Source organism: Dendropsophus ebraccatus, chromosome 2 (genome assembly GCF_027789765.1).
Source record: "Dendropsophus ebraccatus isolate aDenEbr1 chromosome 2, aDenEbr1.pat, whole genome shotgun sequence".
NCBI lineage: Eukaryota > Metazoa > Chordata > Amphibia > Anura > Hylidae > Dendropsophus > Dendropsophus ebraccatus.
In genome coordinates, this window is record NC_091455.1 from 209078624 (window position 1) to 209091688 (window position 13065).

Consider the following 13065-nt stretch of genomic DNA (forward strand, 5'->3'; position numbering starts at 1 on the left):
TATTACACATATTTTCACTGATGTAGTTGCTAAATATCCCCCCTCCCCCTTCTCCGCCGATCCGTTCCCATATGTTAGTTACAGTCGCCCATTCATAAAGGACGGACGAGACGCGTAATATTTCACCGGAATAAGCACGCCGAGGACTGTTCTCCGAAACGATTCTATTAAAATGAATTATAAGGAATAAAATAAGCGGCTACGTGGCGAGGAGACTCGTCGTAAAAATTCCCTCTGAGAGTCGGCGTAATAAATAGGACCATCGTTCTTCTATTTCATGAATTTTCCTGAGGGTCTGAAAACAATTTACTGAGCGAGAACCAAAACACTTTACTAAAATAAACCGGGAAGTGTTTATATTACGGAGACCGATAACGTGGAATAATTAAAATTAAAAAAATTATAATAATTTTTTTTTTTTTAATTTGTGGATTTGCATAGGACAAGTTTTTCTAACAGTCGGTCTATATCTGAGATGGCGCCATCTGGGAAACTACATTTCCCTGCATGCATTGCATCTCAGAGCCAACTGCCAAGTATCCACCTCATCTTGTAGTATCTGGCCGTCACTGCCACAATATCTATCCATCTACATAGATAGATTAGAAGAAGCAAGAGATGAAACAACTGTGTTTCCTTTCCCTTATACTGCTCAGGAGGATGTCACTGTTTTGTTGTTTCGCCACCCTTGGCCAGGTGCTCACTGACTGGTGTGATGTCAGTATTGGACGAAGTTATAGATGAGGTCTTACAGCTTGCCTGGCAACAAAAAAAAAAAACAGAATCAGAAGGGAGAGGGAGGACAGAGGAGTAGAGGCCAAGTGGACCAGGAAGTGAGGATTTTCTGCAGCTTTAGGGTGTGAGTCAGGATGTGCTGCAGACAAACAGACCAATTCATGTAATAGAAACCTGTTACAAACATGCTAAGATTAATGGTAGGGATTGAACAGGGAGTACCTCTTTAAAGGTTATGCCCACCAATCAATGTTCTAATTGTTCTAATTCATATCGAATGAAAATATAAGCAACTTTTCAACTAGTTTTTATAACAAATTTCTTACCACTTTGGGTTTACAGTTTCTATGCAGATCTGTGGGTCTCCATGGTAACAGACTACAAACAAACTCTTTGTAGTCAGATTCTGCAGTGATTTTTCCTGTTTTAGTTATTGCACACCTCGGGTCTCTAAAATATTGCCAGTAACCATGGCAGCTTTAGAATCCCTACTATTATACCCTTGTAGGATGTTATAGAAGGAAATCCCTCCCTAAGGACGATCCTCCCTGCAAAGAGCTTCTCTTTACCTGGAAGACCTAAGTATCGCTGATTCCAGTTTTCACCATCAAACACAATTTCCCATATAGTAAAATCTAAATTTGCACACAAGCTCTTATAAAAATGTAATTCCCGCACATACTGATGGCATCATTTATAAAATAAAAAAAAAAGGAAAATATGGCCCCAGCCATGGCCGATCTATTACATATTACAGGAAGCTCATAGAGGACACTTATACAGAGAGGACATGCAGTAGTAATTTAATATCACGTATTGCGTCTCGTGTTACAGTAATCCGCCTCCATTATACTCACTGATGAGGTTTTCTGAGGGTAATTTAAGACATTCTACATTAAGTTCATAGATTGACAGAAAAAAAGATAAAAGCAATATTGTCTATATTCTCCTATAATGAGTCAGAGAGGGATATTATATAGTAATTCTGGTAACACACTGGATATGGGAAACTGTATCTCATCCCCAAAGTACTGAGTAATTATGAGAAGGAGACAAAGTACAAAATCTATCTATCTATCTATCTATCTATCAATCTATCTATCTATCTACCTATCTATCTATCTATCTATCTATCTATCTATCTATCTATCTATCTATCTCCTATCTACTATCTATCTATCTACTATCTATCTATCTATCTATCTCCTATCTACTATCTATCTATCTATCTATCTATCTATCTATCTCCTATCTATCTATCTATCTATCTATCTATCTATCTATCTATCTATCTCCTATCTACTATCTATCTATCTATCTATCTATCTATCTATCTCCTATCTACTATCTATCTATCTATCTATCTATCTATCTATCTATCTATCTATCTATCTATCTCCTATCTACTATCTATCTATCTATCTATCTATCTATCTATCTATCTCCTATCTATCTATCTATCTATCTATCTATCTATCTCCTATCTATCTATCTATCTATCTCCTATCTATCTATCTATCTATCTATCTATCTCCTATCTATCTATTATCTATCTATCTATCTCCTATCTACTATCTATCTATCTATCTATCTATCTATCTATCTCCTATCTACTATCTATCTATCTATCTATCTATCTATCTATCTCCTATCTATCTATCTCCTATCTATCTATCTATCTATCTCCTATCTATCTATCTATCTATCTATCTATCTATCTATCTCCCATATATCTCCTATCTATCTATCTATCTGTCTATCTATCTATCTATCTCCTATCTATCTATCTATCTATCTATCTATCTCCTATCTATCTATCTATCTATCTATCTATCTCCTATCTATCTATCTATCTCCTATCTATCTATTATCTATCTATCTATCTATCTATCTCCTATCTACTATCTATCTATCTATCTATCTATCTATCTATCTCCTATCTATCTATCTATCTATCTATCTATCTATCTATCTCCTATATATCTCCTATCTATCTATCTATCTATCTGTCTATCTATCTATCTATCTCCTATCTATCTATTATCTATCTATCTATCTATCTATCTCCTATCTATCTATCTATCTATCTATCTATCTATCTATCTATCTCCTATCTATCTATTATCTATCTATCTATCTATCTATCTATCTATCTATCTCTCTATCTATCTCTTGTTCTTCTCTTTCTACAAATTAGATATCACCAACACATTTTTCCAGCGATGACTTTTCTACAGGAACATATGTGTTTGTTTGATGGAACAATCGGTATATTCATGGCTGATCCCCCATCCCCTCCATCCTCCGTCCTCCTAGATTACTATGCAAATAACCTGCGCCTCTTACATGACTTGATTGACAAGCGACATCTGCCCATATATTACACAGCTGAGAGGAGAGCGCTGCCAGCCCCGGGTAACCTTGTGCGCCTCCCGGAGTCGCTCTTCCCTCTCTTCTTTGTTATAACAAAAACAGCAACAAAACAACAAGAGAAATTAATAAGTGAAGATAAAGGAAACACAATGGGACTCATAGGAAGCTTTATTAATTAGGAAAGGGTTTGATCAACCAAATTTACTATTCTGTTTCTGAGAAATTGACACTTACGAAGACTGGCGGATATGCAGATGAGTCTCTCCGGGGTTGTTGTTGTCTTTGCAAGAGAAAAAATAGTAAATCGCATATTGACATAAATATAATTGTTTCTCGTTGATGTCTTCTCCCCCATTGGGGGAAGGGGGGGGGGTATATTTCATCCTTTCTGTGGGGGCACTTTTGCAGGCAGTGACTGTGACTTTGTTGAGGATGTAATGTTACAGACTTGGACTAGTTGCAAAGTTGAAATCTGGTTCTGATAAAGATGCAATACCTGGGGCATGCTCTGGGGGCAGTGTTACAACATCGGGGGAATAAAGTATTCACGGTTTAGGTGTGTTATAAGGTTGATAGAGCTGATACTGTAATATAATTGCACGGACTCTTTCAAGTTCATTGGTGTTTTGAAGGTAGCAGGCATCTGAAGAACTTGTCAGGAATATCTTAGTTTGTCTTATATTTATACCTCTTTTTCCACCTCTTGTTCTCATTGAGGAGATCCAGTCATACAGGCAATGCTTCATGGGAAACAATATGCAAATGAGCTCTTATGCTGAAAGAAGAAAACTGTCTCTTCAGTACCACCAATAGGTAGTTAACTCTTAAAGGGATACTCCGGTGAAAATCTTTTTCTTTCAACTCAACTGGTATCATAAAGTTATATAGATTTGCAATTTATTTATTTAAAAATATCCAGTCTTCCAATACTTTTCAGCTGCTGTATGTCCTGCAGGTAGTGGTGTATTCTTTTCAGTTTGAAACAGTGCTTTCTGCTGCCCCCTCTGTCCATGTCAGGAACTGTCCAGAGCAGGAGAGGTTTTCTATGAGGATTTGCTGCTGCTCTGGACAGTTCCTGACATGGACAGAGGTGGCAGCAGAGAGCAATGTAGAACTTTTGAGTTAGAACGTTGCTGAACCCGAACAGTTCAGCATCTTTGCTCAACACTACTCCTAAGGGCCTTAAAACATGTCTAGGATTGTATCCATCTGTAGACAGGGATACACAAGTACAAAGTTGAAGCTGGTAGGTTGTATAAGATGTCTTTGATGAAGTCCTGGGGATACTGGTTGCCATTGTAGACATCCTGCTGCATATGGAGTTTTACAGGCAAAAAAAGACTCCATATACCAACTGGATCCTCTCTGTAAAAACCAAAACTTTACACAGGCATCTTTTTCAGTCAACCCAAATGAGGTCAAGAACCCCAAAACAACTGTCTACAGCTTGGGATAAAGTCATGTCTTCAGGCTTTTAACATTGACTTTGAGGATGACTGCCTATGAGACATTAATGAGACATTTTTTTCCTTCTAGAGTAGAACTAAATTGTGTAATTTTTCCATATGGGACTTGAAGGCGTATGAATTCTGAGGGTGCCCAACCCCCATCACCTGATAGTGTACATCAAAGCAGTAGAAGGATCAAAGCACCAAAGGCCACAGCACATGATGATATCCTCAGGAGTAATTGGTGCTTGAGATCTCTTTGGATGAGGGTCAAGGAGTTCATACATCTTTGGGTTCGAGTGGTTGATATAGCAAAAAGGAGGATCCCCAGCAAAGGTCAAAATGAATCTCCCATCACGGTACCGGTTTTGATTTCCGGGACAAAAAAGTCATAGTCTACTAGTGTAGAGTGGACTTTCCAAACTCTTTTGGTTCTGCAACGTTCTCAACCCAAAGGTTCAGCATTTGACTCCCGGCGTCTAGAGAAGTTGGATGCCACCATAGGCTGTATCCATTTTTTCCTGGCAGCTCTAGGTTGGCATTGAATTTTCAGACGATGGGAGTCAAATGCCGAGCGTTCAGGCTTGGAAAACATTGCAGAACTAGAACAGTTTTGCAGTTTAGTGTCTACTGTTTTTGTTTTTTTTCTCATTCCATAAAGTTTTCATTACTCTTGGTCCGATTCGCCGCCTTCTTGAGTATAAGTACCTAAAGTTCTTCAGGGGACAGGTTCAGGTTCTTGCCACCCAATAGTAATGGTGGTAAGACCAACAGGGTTTGGCCCATTCCCTCCAAGGGCACCATTGTAATACATGTACATCATCTGTGGTAGGTTTCTGTATGACTGAGCTCCCACCACAACTCTAGAAGAAGACTTATGCTTGAGAACATTTTTTCTAATACTAAGTAATGTACATCTTCCTTTATTCCGTTCTATGGCAGCATCCAAGCCTGTGGACAACAAGCTGTGCACCGAGCCGCCATTAAGTACCAGTCAGCTTTGCCATGTGCCCTGTCCGATAGAGTGTGAGGTGTCCCCGTGGTCGGCGTGGGGACCCTGTACATTCGAGAACTGTGATGACCAGCAAAGTAAGAAGGGTAAGAAAACTCAAGCTGTAATGTTTTGGGTAATTTCAATGGTGGTGGGGCTTCCATAACGTAAAGTTGCTCCATTCAAGGGTGCAAAATCCCTCTAAAAATTTCCCGAGCGAAGTTCCCAAGCTTCCTCTTTGTATGTTTCCTGCTGTCATCACTGAGGGTGACTAATCTCAACAACAAACTCACATACTATACCTCTCCAGATGGCATCTTCAAAAATATCTATGTGACATTTTCCCCTTTAAGATCTTAGAGCAGATAATGTCACATGACTATGGATAGGATTTTAAAAAATATATGAAAAGTTAAAATTTTGAGAAGTTTTCTTTCTGATTCCTCTGTAGGCTTCAAGCTTAGGAAACGTTCCATCACCAATGAACCCACCGGTGGGACTGGAAATTGTCCTCATCTAGTAGAAGCCATTCCCTGTGAGGAACCTTCGTGTTACGACTGGAGACTAGACAGGCTGGAAGAATGTATCCCCGACAATGGAAACAACTGCGGGAGCGGCACACAAGTACCTGTCGTCACTTGTATCAACAGTGATGGTGAGTGTGACCTCGGATAAAGAGAGGGGAGAACTATCCGGGGCCTTTACCAGCCCGCACCGTAATATGTTATAGTATTACCCATATAGTAATATGGGCATAGTATTGCGGTAATATGTTATAGTATTACCCATATAGTAATATGGGCATAGTATGTGGTAATACGTTATAGTATTACTCATGTAGTAATATGGGCAGAGTATGCGGTAATATTTTATAGTATTACCCATATAGTAATATGGGAATAGTATTGCGGTAATATGTTATAGTATTACTCATGTAGTAATATGGGCATAGTATGCGGTAATATCCATTGTATAAGTTGGCAAGTCCACTTGTAAAGCACAATGATATTTGTTCTCTCTGGTATCAATGTATTCTGTAGGTCTATATCGTATTGTTATATAGACACAGTGTTGTGGGATTATTAGAGCACTGTATGCTGTATTAAATAAGCAATGAATATTGATATTATTAGGACACTGTATGCGATATTATATAAGCATTGAATAGCCATAGTATTAGAACACTGTATGCTGTAGTATATGAGCAGTGAATAGTGGTAGTATTAGGATACTGTATGCTGTAGTATAAAAGCAATGAATAGAGGTATTATTAGGACACTGAATGCTGTGTTATATAAGCATGAAAAAGGCGTTGTATTAGAAAACTGTATGCTGTAGTATATGGGCAGTGAATAGTGGTAGTATTAGGACACTGTATTCTGTATTATATAAGCAATGAATAGTGGTATTATTAGGACACTGTATGCTGTAGTACATAAGCAATGAATAGTGGTATTATTAGGACACTGAATGCTGTGTTATATAAGCATGAAAAAGGCGTTGTATTAGAAAACTGTATGCTGTAGTATATGGGCAGTGAATAGTGGTAGTATTAGGACACTGTATTCTGTATTATATAAGCAATGAATAGTGGTATTATTAGGACACTGTATGCTGTAGTATATAAGCATACTATTGGGGCACTATATGGCATTATTATGGTATTCTATAGGGTTGCTTTTTGGACACTTTATCACACTGTTATTAGTATGAGGGGAAAGCAGTCAGCACGCCACCTACTGTACATCTGAGGTCCTCGAGTCCAGGGCGGCAGCCACAACAACTGATAATAAAACAGCCCGGCACTCATGTAGTACTTGCAGAACCTTCAGGGTTTATTTCAAATGAGGCTTGAATCACAGCACGACGCGTTTCAGCTCTATGCATACAGCCAAAAAGCATCACGCTGTGATTTATAGCTTGCAATAAATCCTGAAGTGTTTGCAAGTCATTGTTATTATTACTATACTGCACAGTCTCTTAGATGGAAGATGAGGAGGAGGATGGTGTATTGTCATTCTATTCCCAGACCACTGCCCCCTTTAGAATATGTTTAGTGTTATATATCACTGCCTGAGAGGGGGGGGGGGGGGAAGAAAAGAAGAAAGATTAGATAGATAGATAGATAGATAGATAGATAGATAGATAGATAGATCGATAGATAGGAGATAGATAGATAGATAGATAGATAGATAGGAGATAGATAGATAGATAGATAGATAGGAGATAGATAGATAGATAGATCGATAGATAGGAGATAGATAGATAGATAGATAGGAGATAGATAGGAGATAGATAGATAGATAGATAGGAGATAGATAGATAGATAGATAGATAGATAGATAGGAGATAGATAGGAGATAGATAGATAGATAGATAGATAGATAGATAGGAGATAGATAGATAGGCGATAGATAGATAGATAGATAGATAGATAGATAGATAGGAGATAGATAGATAGATAGATAGATAGGAGATAGATAGATAGATAGGAGATAGATAGATAGATAGGAGATAGATAGATAGATAGATAGATAGATAGATAGGAGATAGATAGATAGGCGATAGATAGATAGATAGATAGATAGATAGATAGATAGATAGATAGGAGATAGATAGATAGATAGATAGATAGATAGATAGATAGATAGGAGATAGATAGATAGGAGATAGATAGATAGATAGATAGATAGGAGATAGATAGTAAATAGATAGATAGATAGATAGATAGATCAGTGTAGGGTACAGCCAGTGGCGGTCTTTGGCACCAGCACCCCAAGCGATTGCTTGGGGCCCCCAACATCCAGGGGGGCCCCCACGCTCCGCTCTTGTGCTCAAGACTGCTGCACAGGGCCGCTGCCCCGCTCGCTGCTGCCATCTGAACTGTAACTATGAGCGCTCGTAATGAGCGCTCATAGTTACATGCAGCAGCACTGACATGGCGGGAGACATTGGCTCCCTTCCTGTCAGTCACTCTTGTGGCCGCAGGAAGGGTTTTCCCTGCGGTCACAAGTGGCAGCTTTGTCCTTGTGGTGCTGGCGCTCCAGTGACATCACTGGAGCATCGGCGCCATGACAAGGGGAGTGCGGCCTCTTGTGATCGCAGGGAAAACCCTTCCTGCGGCCAAAAGAGTGAAGAGAAGAGGAGACGCCCGGACCCAGGTGAGTATAAGTGTTTGTTTTATTGTGTTATACACTATATGGGAGGGGGAGCATACAGTGGTCTGTTTAACTGGGTGAGCGCACATCGGGGGTCTATATAAATGGGGGGAGCACACAGGGGGGCTATATACTACTGGGAACAGCACACAGGGGGTCTATATACTACTGGGGGAGCACACGAGGGGTCTATATACTACTTGTGAAGCACACAGGTGGTCTATATATAACTGGGGGAGCACACAGGGGTCTGTATACTGCTGGGGCAGCACACAAGGGGTCTATATAATACTGGTGGGGCACACAGTGGGTTTATATACTCCCGGAGGAGCACACAAGGGTCTATATCCAAGTGGAGGAGCACACAGGAGGTCTATATCCAAGTGGGGGAGCACACAGGGGGCCTATATACTAGTGGGGGAGCACACAGGGGGTATATACACAACTGGGGCAGTACACAGGGGTCTATATACAACTGGGGCAGCACACAGGAGGTCTATATACTTTTGGGGGAGCACACGGGGGGCTATATATAACTGTCTATATACTACTGGGGGAAGCAAACGAGGGGTATATACTACTGGGGGAAGGACACAAGGGGTATATACTATTGGGGGCAGCACACAAGGAGTATATATTACTGGCGGTAGCGCACAAGGGGTATATACTACTGGGGGCAACACACAGCGGTCTATTGTTTTGGAACGCGTGTCGAGGGGGGGGCCCAGACATAACTTCGCTTGGGGCCCCAGAAATGCCAAGACCGCCCCTGGGTACAGCACAGTATGATGCTGGCATATGGCAGCTGTCTCATATATCCCAGTTATATACTGTTTATAATCCTCTGAGTAATTTCCCGCCATGAAGCAACGTTAATAAGCTCGGGATGTGACACCAGCTCTGTCTCTATATATAAAGCTCAGCTATTACCTGCCTGCTCTCTCTCCCACTCAGCACAGTCCTGATAGGTGGGGGGAGCTGGCTGTGTCTCAGGCTCGGATGATTAGCCTAATTGGTGTGTATAGGCGCCTGGCTGAGGATATCACAGGCGACGCGTTTCTCGTTCTCCATTGTCAGATGCAAAAATTAATTATACATTGTAATGAGGACGGTGCTGATCATCAGATCCAGACACGGTGACACCAGACTATACCGTGACTGTGCAGATCATTATAATTGGAGGGTAACTCGCTGTAGTATTATAAGAGCGGTGTATAAGCAGCTGTGTAAATATCTGTGTCATATGTCATAATATCAGCTGTCACTACAGAACTAGGCAGTAATGCAGATGTACATTACAATAGATCTACAGATTCAGTAATCACAATCGTCAATGTAGCCCATAAGAAATTATCCATTCTATATGAGATTGTAGTGGGCATGCTCTGTGACATTTAGTAGTTACTCTTCAGAAAGAGGGAGGAGGAGCTGAGTGATCAGCTATTGTTTATACTTCCATAGTGAAGTGGTGAGTGCCTGCTCTACATAGATCTCAATGGACTGTTGGAGGGGGGCAAAGACTTGCTTGAGACCCCCTCTATGATCCAGTATGGAGAGACACTCTGTATCTATCTATGATAGATAGATAGATAGATAGACAGACAGATAGGAGATAGATAAATAGATAGGCGATAGATAGATAGATAGATAGATAGATAGATAGATAGATAGATAGGAGATAGATAGATAATAGATAGATAGATAGATAGATAGATAGATAGATAGATAGATAGATAGGAGATAGATAGATAATAGATAGATAGATAGATAGATAGATAGATAGATAGGAGATAGGAGATAGATAGGAGATAGATAGGAGATAGATAGATAGATAGATAATAGATAGATAGATAGATAGATAGATAGATAGGAGATAGATAGATAGATAGATAGGAGATAGGAGATAGATAGGAGATAGATAGATAGATAGATAGATAGATAGATAATAGATAGATAGATAGATAGATAGATAGGAGATAGGAGATAGATAGATAGATAGATAGATAGATAGATAGATAGATAGATAGATAGATAGATAGGAGATAGATAGATAGATAGGAGATAGATAGATAGATAGATAGATAGATAGATAGATAGGAGATAGGAGATAGGAGATAGATAGTAGATAGATAGATAGATAGATAGATAGATAGATAGATAGATAGATAGATAGGAGATAGATAGATAATAGATAGATAGATAGATAGATAGATAGATAGATAGATAGATAGATAGGAGATAGATAGATAGATAGATAGGAGATAGATAGATAATAGATAGATAGATAGATAGATAGATAGATAGATAGGAGATAGATAGATAGGAGATAGATAGATAGATAGATGGATAGATAGATAGATAGATAGATAGATAGGAGATAGATAGATAATAGATAGATAGATAGATAGATAGATAGATAGATAGATAGATAGGAGATAGATAGATAGATAGATAGATAGATAGATAGATAGATAGGAGATAGATAGATAATAGATAGATAGATAGATAGATAGATAGATAGATAGATAGATAGGAGATAGATAGATAGGAGATAGATAGATAGATAGATAGATGGATAGATAGATAGATAGATAGATAGAATGTTCTGATTTGGACTTTTAATATTTTGGTAACTATTTTCTTCTCACAGGGGGAGAGGTGGACAGACAGCTCTGCAGAGACGCCATATACCCCATCCCCATCGCCTGTGACGTCCCGTGTCCCAACGACTGTGTGGTCAGCTCCTGGTCTGAGTGGTCGGCCTGCTCTCACACCTGCTCCGGGAAAACCACCGAGGGACAGCAGACCCGATCCCGCACCATCCTGGCCTACCCCGGGGACGGTAAGAGAAAGCTTCTCTACCCATAAACCATCGCTCATCCTATTATTATCATTCTCTTTCACTTTTACTTTTAAATTTATATATATTTACAAAAAATTAAATGAACTAATATTACAGATTCCATAACGTCACAATACGTCGATAAGCATCCGATTACAGATAGGGATGGATTTATTATTTGTAATGTTCCTATTCTTCCATGGAGGCGGATGTTGTGGTAATTTACAGTGAATGATAAGACCACAGTACAACAGCCGCCGCTCCTGAAGGTCTGGTGTCGCCGGAGACTTTGTACAGTTAAAAATTAAATTGATTTATAAGGAGTTTTCAGAGCCCAGGGACTTTACAGCCAAGGAGAAAAAACTTCTTATAAAATGGCTTTTGTCCCTGAAGCTCCAGTCAATCTCCAGCTGAATCTATCTTCCCTGACATCCCTGGATCCAAAAATAAATAATTTATTCCAGTGACATTTTGCCAAGAGGATTTTGCTCGGTCATTAGAAAGAGTCCGCCCGGAATGAGGAGGATTCACTGTGGATTTTATTTTATTTTTTATTGTTACATAAAACATAAGAATGTAAATATTCAGTAACAAGAAATAATTAGATGTATAAAATTCTATATTTCATTTTTCTTATTCTTTATATCTATCTGTTCTGTCATCTATCTGTCTATCTATCTATCTCCTATCTATCTTTTACCTGTCTATCTATTATTTCTATCTATCTATCTATCTATCTATCTATTATTTCTATCTATCTATCTATCTATCTGTCTATCTATCTATCTCCTATCTATCTTTTACCTGTCTATCTATTATTTCTATCTATCTATCTATCTATTATCTATCTATCTATCTATCTATCTATCTATCTATCTCCTATCTATCTGTCTATCTATCTATCTATCTATCTATCTATCTATCTATCTATCTATCTCCTATCTATCTATCTATCTCCTATCTATCTATCTATCTATCTATCTATCTCCTATCTATCTATCTCCTATCTATCTATCTATCTATCTATCTCCTATCTATCTATCTATCTATCTATCTCCTATCTATCTATCTATCTATCTATCTATCTATCTATCTCCTATCTATCTATCTATCTATCTATCTATTTCCTATCTATCTATCTATCTATCTATCTATCTATCTATCTCCTATCTATCTATTTCCTATCTATCTATCTATCTATCTATCTATCTATCTATCTATCTATCTATCTATCTATTTCCTATCTATCTATCTCCTATCTATCTATCTATCTATCTCCTATCTATCTATCTATCTATCTATCTCCTATCTATCTATTTCCTATCTATCTATCTATCTATCTATCTATCTATCTATCTATCTATCTATCTAACTATCTCCTATCTATCTCCTATCTATCTCCTATCTATCTATCTATCTATCTATCTATCTATCTATCTCCTATCTATCTCCTATCTATCTATCTATCTCCTATCTATCTATCTATCTATCTATCTCCTATCTATCTATCTATCTATC

The 13065-nt window shown here is 38.6% G+C and overlaps 1 protein-coding gene across 4 annotated transcripts in view; it reads left to right on the top strand.

Moving 5' to 3' along the window:
• THSD7A (thrombospondin type 1 domain containing 7A) overlaps window positions 1-13065 on the top strand; it is a 270999-nt gene that overhangs the window by 184242 nt on the left and 73692 nt on the right. For all 4 annotated transcript variants that reach the window (XM_069959351.1, XM_069959350.1, XM_069959349.1 and 1 more), the window contains 3 exons: window positions 5499-5654; window positions 5999-6202; window positions 11356-11547. In XM_069959351.1, the coding sequence (XP_069815452.1) occupies window positions 5499-5654; window positions 5999-6202; window positions 11356-11547 (552 nt within the window). The remainder of the gene's footprint in view (window positions 1-5498; window positions 5655-5998; window positions 6203-11355; window positions 11548-13065) is intronic.